Source organism: Fukomys damarensis, unplaced genomic scaffold (genome assembly GCF_012274545.1).
Source record: "Fukomys damarensis isolate Sample0158 unplaced genomic scaffold, DMR_v1.0_HiC HiC_scaffold_14, whole genome shotgun sequence".
Taxonomy (NCBI): Eukaryota; Metazoa; Chordata; class Mammalia; order Rodentia; family Bathyergidae; genus Fukomys; species Fukomys damarensis.
The window spans coordinates 42,601,570-42,609,799 of record NW_022900926.1 but is presented as its reverse complement, the minus strand read 5'-3'; the positions used below and the strand labels follow the sequence as shown (position 1 = coordinate 42,609,799).

At 45.0% G+C, this 8,230-nt stretch overlaps 1 protein-coding gene across 1 annotated transcript in view; it reads right to left on the bottom strand.

The window, feature by feature from the left end:
- The window catches only part of Slc22a2 (solute carrier family 22 member 2), a 37,577-nt gene that overhangs the window by 12,203 nt on the left and 17,144 nt on the right, over positions 1 to 8,230 (bottom strand). The window contains exons 5-9 of the mRNA XM_010631046.3: positions 7,672 to 7,786; positions 6,182 to 6,288; positions 4,653 to 4,867; positions 3,382 to 3,490; positions 2,184 to 2,296 (exon numbers count right to left, since the gene is read on the bottom strand). Of these exons, the coding sequence (XP_010629348.1) occupies positions 2,184 to 2,296; positions 3,382 to 3,490; positions 4,653 to 4,867; positions 6,182 to 6,288; positions 7,672 to 7,786 (659 nt within the window). The remainder of the gene's footprint in view (positions 1 to 2,183; positions 2,297 to 3,381; positions 3,491 to 4,652; positions 4,868 to 6,181; positions 6,289 to 7,671; positions 7,787 to 8,230) is intronic.

Genomic DNA, 8,230 nt, shown 5'->3' with positions numbered 1-8,230 from the left:
GGTGGAAGCTGGATAAAGAAGATGTGGTTTTTCTATAAAATGGAATATTACTCAGCCATAAAGAATGAGAAAATAGATTCATTCATAGGAAAATGGATACATATTGAAGATATACTCCTAAGTGAAATAAATAAGTCTCATTCTCTTTTTTATTTTTATTTTTTGAGATAGGATCTCACTTTGTAGTCCAGATTGGCCTTGAACTTACTATGTAGCTCAGTCTGGCCTCAAGCTTATGGCAACCCTTTTGTCTCAGCCTCCTGCGTGCTGGGATTGCAGATGTGTGCCACCACACCCAGCTCCTATAATGATTTCAAGTCCACAATTCACTGGTCCTAGGACCATGGCAGGTCCTGTGGTTTTCCTGCTCCTCTGATTCCCTTCTGCCATGCGGGGCAATATACTGGTAGCTCACAAGCTTGTTAGGAGTATTGCATGGAAAAGAGAAAGAAGTTCAAATGTGAAACTATTAATTATGCTTCCTACTGCTCCCAGAGAAGTTGGTGAGGGAAGAAGATAAAGCTATGTGCAAAAATAAAGTTGGAGTTGTCTCTGATTTAATTTTGACGGTTGAAATGCTGCTATAATACCTTAGCTTCTCCAGGGGAGGATGACGCACAAACAAGGGTCAACAATAGATCCTTGGCATCTGGACTTGTCATTGCTCTGTTAAATAGTGGCTATGGAAACATGAGGTAGCAATTTACTACCCAGAAATACCATGCTGAGCTCTTTCAGTCACCAGGTCCCCCTAAGGGCACAGCGCAGGCCAAGATGTCTCTAACTTCCTCCTAGAAGTAAGGAGTCCAGAGCAGTGCTGGGCACTTCCTTAAGAGGAAAGGGCTGGGGACAGGCCCCGCTGCTGGGGCTAGGGGAGTGTGAACGTTGGGGCACAATTCCCTATCAGCAGTGCCAGCAACTCTGAGACCAAACCCTGGCTACCTTGGGGTAAAGAGTTTGTGTACTGCTATTTGGCCATCCGTTAGGGTAGGACGTAGAGGAATTCACTGGGTCTGTTTGGAACTTTTGCTGGCAGATCCATGAAAGTGGAAAATTTCCCCTCACAAATACTTCAAGAAGAAGAGGAAGGAAGGAACAAACTGAGCTGGGTGTGAGGACAACATGCAGCACGGGTGGCAGAAGTGGGTGCTGCCCATGTGCATCTGTAGCCCAGATCCTCTGATCCTGGGCTCCTCCTGGTGATATCAGTGTGCACACCCAGAGAAAAGTGGTGCCTATTCAAGTGGAAACTGGCTCAGAGGGAGTCTAAACTGCATGCACTGAGGCATTCAGTCACCCGGAATAGGTGACTACATGTGCGTGAATCTGAACCAGCAGTCACACCTCAGGTGTCTGGGACACCCAGCAGAACACCTGTCTCAGTGGGAAGAGAGGAAGGGAAGGGCTCAGGATCCCTGGGTCCCTTCGGACTTCACGTTCAGTTGTAGGGAAACAGTCTTATTGCCTTCTGCAAGTGGGGAGGGGTGGAGCACACTTCGGGACTTTTACATTGAATCCTGTCCTTGATACCACTAGCAGTGGCAGAAGAGAAACTGCTCTACCACTCTCCTGGAGTCCAGTTACCCTGAGTAACTGAGGCTGGGGCACTGCTACATAGGGGCCACAGGTGCACCATTACAAGGATGCATTTTTCTTTTCTTTCATTCTTTTTTGGGGGAAGGGTACTGGTGTTGAATCAGAGCCTTCATACTGAGATACATCCCCAGATCCTTTTTTATTTTGAGACAGAGTCTTGCTATATCAATAAGTTGCTCAGGCTGGGCTTAAACTTGTAAATCTCCTGCCTCAGCCTCCCAGGGTGCTAGGATTACAGGTAAGTGCCACCGTGCCTTGCTTGGTATGTTTTCTTAATTGTGGATTTTGTTTCCTCTGGGTTCTGAAATAAACTTTTGTAAAAGTTTAACCACCCTTATTTGGAGTAATGAAATAAAAACTTTGTGTATTTTAGTGCCTTTGGGCTGGATGGGTCAGGTTAGCTCCTTGACAGAGGGGTGGACATCTGGACAGAGGGCATGCAGAGAAATGTCCTTCCCACTCACTCTTCTTGAACCCTGTCATGGCACCGCTGGGCTAAATCCCCGGCCCATGCTATTTTGAGATGGAGAAATGGAGGTTTCAGAAAAATAAGCTTCTGTTCAGAGGCCGTTGATGGGATTTCTCACCGAACACCAGGAGTGGGAGTTCCAGCCAGACATCCGTGAGACGGTAGACCAGGAAAGGCGTGAGGATGCCACCAATGTCACACATCGAGGAACAGACAAGTACACCGAGATTCCTAAAAGGTAGGAACTCAATTTGACTCTTGATTTATCACAGGGCAGCAGTTATCTCCCACCCCTAAATAAATATTTCCTCAAGCTGGGCCAGGTGATTTATGACTGCAGCCCCAGCACTCTGAGTGGTGGAGACAGGAGGATCACAAGTTGAAGCCCAGCCTGGGCAATTTAGTATGACCTTATCTCAAAATTAAAAAAATTGAAAACAGGGCTGAAGATGTAGCTCAGTGTGAAGGTCCTAGGTTCAGTCCTGGTACTAAAAAACAGAAACACAAACCAAAATCTTCCCCAAATCATGAGAATGTTGGAAAACTGTAAAACATTGCTCACATTGTTTTCAGTGAGTGACAGTGATGTACGCACAGAATTTCACTCTTAGTCTGTTGTTCCCATTTCATATAGACTTTCAAACTTCGGAGAGTGGAAAGTGGCACTTTTCTCTCCCATCACCTGGCTGGCTTCTCAGTGACATTTCTAGGAACCCACTTGTGCTGTTCCCATCACTGTCTGCTGGAGCACCTGGCGGACTTTGCTTCTGGACTTCGCCCCCCACTGAAAGCAAGAGGTGTGAGCCACTGGCCCCAGCTGCTGCCTCTGAGCATCCTCCCTTTTTCCGCGGTGCTTGGAAATCGGGGTGCCATTGTGGCTAGATCTAAAATGTCCCCCAAAGTCTCATACGTGGAAGGTAACTGATCATGGGAGCGCCATATTCATCAGTGCATCCACCCACTGATGGGTTTACAGCTGAGTGTGCTGTTAGAAGGCGAGGCCTGTTGGAGGTGGGCCACTGGGGGTGTGACCTGGAAGGGGGTATTCTTGTCCCTGCCTCCTCACTTCTCTCTCTGCTTCCTGGCTGTCGTGGGCTGAGCATCTTTTCCTCATCCTTGCCCCTCTGTCATCCTATTTCTGCCTTGGGGCCTGGCAACCATGGACTGAAACTGTGAGTCTAAATAAATTTGTCTTACTTTAAGTTTCAGGTGAGTATTTTGCTCCAACAACAGGAAAGTAGATAAGACAGGTGACTCTGCCTTGCTGCAATGGTTCTAGCCCCAAAACAAGGGTTCCAGCCACCCCTCATACTCACCTGATGAATGTGGGGTACAGTTCAGCATTGACTAGGCAAACTATTTCATAGGCCATCGTGATCCCCATCCTACCTAAGCATGCGATGGTGACTTTTAGCCAGTGTAGATCTGAGGGAAAAAAACACAGCTCTTGCAGAGGCATTCTATGATCCCTCTTTTCCAAAAACTGCTCCCGAGTGGGCTTTGTTTGGAGAAACTCTCTGTTCCAAGCCATTGCAGTGCTGCTACAGCCTCAAGGCAACAGCAGCAACTGTCCTGTTTGTTTTAATCTCCCAGGGTACCAGGGGTCAAACTCAGGACCTTGTGCTTAGGAGGCAGGCACAGCACCACTGAGCTAAATCCTGGGCTTAAGACTTCAATTTTTAAAAAGTAGTTTTAAGTTCCTAGCAAAATTAAGATTAAAGTATGGTGATTTTTCATTTCCCTCCAGCCCTAGCATGTATGCTCCCTCTCCCATTATCAATACTTTCGGTAGTGACCACTCCACAGTCTGAACCAATAGAAGATGAAATGTATCGACTGCTGTGGTATCACACAGAATTTTTACTGCCTTCAAAATCCTCCATTCTCCACTTGTTCAACTCTCCACCAATTCCCAGAAACCACTGATTTTTCCCTGCTTCCATAGTTTTGATTCAAAGACTCCCTTATCTTTAGGCCTCAGTTGTTAACTACACAAAATCATAACATTTTCTAAACTAGGATAACTTTACAGAGGTTACCCCAAAGGAACAGCAAAATATGGGCATACTTTCAGTAACTGCTATGCAATGAAGTGTTTGGATGAAGCCCCACATAGCTGAAAGGATTCTCTTTCGTAGGCTTTTGCTCCCTGCCATTGAGAATCATTTCATGCAGAGAGAATAATTGCTTATTTATTTGTTTATTTATTCCAGTACCTTGCACTCTGGACCTTGCACTTTTGAGGCAGGTGGCACCATTGAGCTAGATCCCCAGACCAGAATAATTGTTTACTGATGACACATAAGTTTTCTGATTTATTTTGCAGGATGATGCACAAAAGTGAAGAGACCTTGGAAAGTTCTACAGTGAATGTAATCTATATCAGAGCTTCACAGCTTCTTTTGTGCTATCATACTGGGGTACAATTGTGTATGTGTAGTTGTTGACCGTGTTTTCTCAGAATGATCCTACACATTTTGCTATCTCTCCAAATCATCTGAGAAACTGCATGGTTTTCTTATTACAAGGCTCTGATACCCCTTCCAAAGGCTTCTGGGGCAAGGCCCCCACTGGGCCAGAAACTTACCATCAGGGACAAAAACGGAAGCTAGACAGGCCACCCCTGCCACCATATTTGCCACAGCCCAAGGATAACGGCGACCAATGCGGTCAATGGTGAAGATGATGATGAAGGCTGCTGGGAATTCAACCAAGGCAGAATAGAAGAAATCCAGGTAGACATTGCCCCCTGCAAGGCCCATGTGCATGATAAGGCCCTGGTAGAGAACAGAGCTCGTGAACCTGAGCAGAGAGAGAGAGAGAGAGAGAGAGAGAGTCAAGGTCAAGTTAAGGACCAAACACACACCACCCAAAAAAGAGTCTTCTGGAAGAAATGGAGTAGATGGTGGATGACCTTTCCCTGTGACTTACTGCTGTATTCTCTGTTCCATCACTTTGACATTGGTTGGTGCCGTTTGATGGCTGGCTATGACCCAAAACCCAGGCACATGGAAGGAATTAGGACAGCATTCCCTGGCCAAACAGAAAGCCAAGAAGAATGCCTTCACAGAGTGACTTACTCCGTAAAACTATGACAAGGTATTAATGACTGTGAATTGTTTGCAGTTTTCTAAAGCATTGCATCAAACAGATTCATACATAATTCAAATTTCAGGAAACAGAAGACCAAAGAAATACCGATTTCCTTCTCAGAAAATATGAGGATGATCAGGAAGAGTCACAGTTATTCAGAAAAGGAAAGAAGGAGAGTAAGGCCAGATCTCAAGGCTGCCTCTTCCACATAGAATTGTGTGTAGATGAGCTTTGCCTCTGTCAGTGAGAACAGCACTTTGTGTGGACTGTGTGAGATGCTGGGCTCGCCAAGCTGATGCTGCCTCTCCAGGTCGGGGTGGCACGTAGTGAGTGGCTCTGGGCTCTGGGAGTGACCATGAGCAGCCAGTGTGGCACAGAGAAGCTCCAGGTGCTGGACTATGCAGCCACTAGAGCATTGTTGTTCATCGGTCTACTTTTTTTCTACAGGCCCTTTTCCTGTCAGCTCTGTGCTATTTATCATATTAATCCATGGATATTAATCCATGATGAATGGAGTTAATGTCAATATATCTTACAGTAATAAAATTTTTAATTTAAACATTCTCCATAGTCTTTGACCACACTGCATGTTTTTTTTTTCCCCTCCCTTTCCTGTCAGGCCTGTGTTATTTATTGCAGAGATTTATGCTTATTTGCAATTAATATATACCAATAGTTATCAAGCTGGGGTAAATATTAGAATCATCAGGATAATTCTGAGTCTTACGCTAGACCAATTAAATGAGTTTTATAATCTCCTGTGGGATTCTAAAGGGAAACTGAGGTCAAGACCACCATGATCTACATGTAGGGACTGTGAGTTGACTTACACATCTGTCTGAGAGAAACATGATCATGGAGACCTGCTACTCCTGAGCCACACACTGCTGTCCTCTGTCATTGTCCAGCTTGGCATTAGGTTGTTTTGAGGCACCCTTGCTCTCTCCCTTAATGTGGATGTTGTGAGTAAATAAATTTGGAGTGATTTTAAAGCAAGAAACAAACAAATAAACAATGGCTTACCAGTTGTACATCAAAATCAAAGTGTGTTTCCTTATCTGAGGGGTTCTGACCAAGTCAAGAAATGAAGGGTTCAACTTTTCAACAGCTTCCTCATCTGCTCTGATGCTCTGAGAGAAGACACAATGAGAGTGGCTTTGTCTATGGAGCAGTGGTACCAGGGTCGTATGGGGTCCAGAAAGAACGCCTCATACTTACCAAATGCCCATTGTATGCCCTGCCTGACACTTCATTTTTACAAAATTCCAAGAAGTTAGAACCTACTTTTCCACCTCATTTTACAGAACAGGAGCTTGACTATGGAGGGTTTGTATAATTCATGGCAGATATTTAAAGGAGGGTGGCACAGTGGAGTGTCATTGAGGTGGAGACACAGACCTTGGACCTTGGAGGCTAAGGGTGAAGCAACTGGTTCCCCCAGCCTCCCTCCAGATGGTCCCTTTTGTGGCCCATCAGGCAGGAGGTTTAGGCCTGGGACCTTGATTTCAGACCAGTATAGGCACTGCGCAGAGCTTGTTAGAAATAAACTATCAGAGATAGACTGATTGGGACTATTGTCACAAAGTCCCTGTGTGACCTTGTGCAGGGACAGTAACATCTGAGAAGTCTTTCTCTGGAAAGATGCAGTCACTAGGCGGTGGAGTTGTAATAGGTGATGGTGCGCAAACGAATGGGGCACAAGCAAAAATGGCAACAGCAGGTTGTTAGCATAGCTGGAACTTCAGGTGTTTTACTTTGACAAAATAATGATCCACCTGTGACTGAGGTCCTAGCCATTCACTGCAAGAATCGAAAACCCAAGAGTCAGAGCCATCCTAAGTCCTTAAAGATAAAGAAAACCATCCAGGAGTGTGAAGTGAAGAAAAATGCCTGTGAGTCCAAAGCCCTCATCATACTATGCAAACCTCAAATTCTTACAACTAACTTGTCTTAGATCCTCATTCTCAAGAAATTTACTCTAAGCCTCACATGATTTTCTAATATGCTTCATTTTCTCCTTTCTAGCTCCTGTCAGATGAAAAGTTTTGAGTTCAAAATGTTGAGATCTACAAAAGGCAAAACAAAACCCAGAACCAAAGGACACCTCAGTAGCTCAATTCTGTTTAAGAAGGCAGGTGATCACTTAAAACATTTTGAAACAATTCCTATTCAAAATATTTTAAGTGCTAAGGAATTAGTCCAACTGTGTTATGGATGTAAGATTTTGACCTGAGAGTACGTGGGCTGTGAGGGACAGTGGCCAGCAAAATGTCAAGTTGCAAATAGAAGCTCCTTTTCTGATTTTTAAGTGGCTTTTGGTTCTGTGTAAGTTCCATGTTTGACACATGAGCAAATATTCTCCCAGGAACTGCAAATCTTGTATTTATCCCATTTATCAAATCTCCCCCCTGGTAGGCCAAGCAGTAGGGTGATGGCCCACCTGTTGGCATTGCTGGTGTGCCCTACTTTCCCCATAGCTGCTGTCTGATTTGATAGCTGAGACCCTGGCTCACCTGTACAGAGGCTGGCATTGATTTTCCATTTTTCTTAGCGATGTGCTTAATGATCCTCATGGCTTTCCCGGTTTTGTTCTGGGAGATCAACCACCTTGGAGACTCAGGGATGCACCTATGGTACAGCATAAGTGAGTGGAAAATCTTCCTGAAAGCTCCCAGCAACCCACACTTTTATGATGGGATTTCTGTGAGGATCATACACAATGAGATTTGGTTAGATCAACAAAGGGGATAAAGAGTGAGTTGGGGACTTGTGCTCCTCCCAAAGTCATCTCTCAAATGCTGACTTTAGTCAGCCTTGTCCAAGAAGCCCTCAGGCTCCCTCTGTAAAGGTTTCTAGAGGGAGCAACCTACCAAGCCAGGTACAGCTGACTCTGACTGTGCCCCTGGGAGGAGAGGAAGGTCTGCAGGTTTTGCAAGGCTTTGCAAGGGTGGAAGGGGTCTCAGTGTGGAGGTAGGGCTGTGCAAACCATCAACGAGGAAAGCCAGTATATATAAAGTGAGACCAAAAAGTATGACCATGATTTTTTTTTTTTTTTTTTTTTTATGGGGGTTT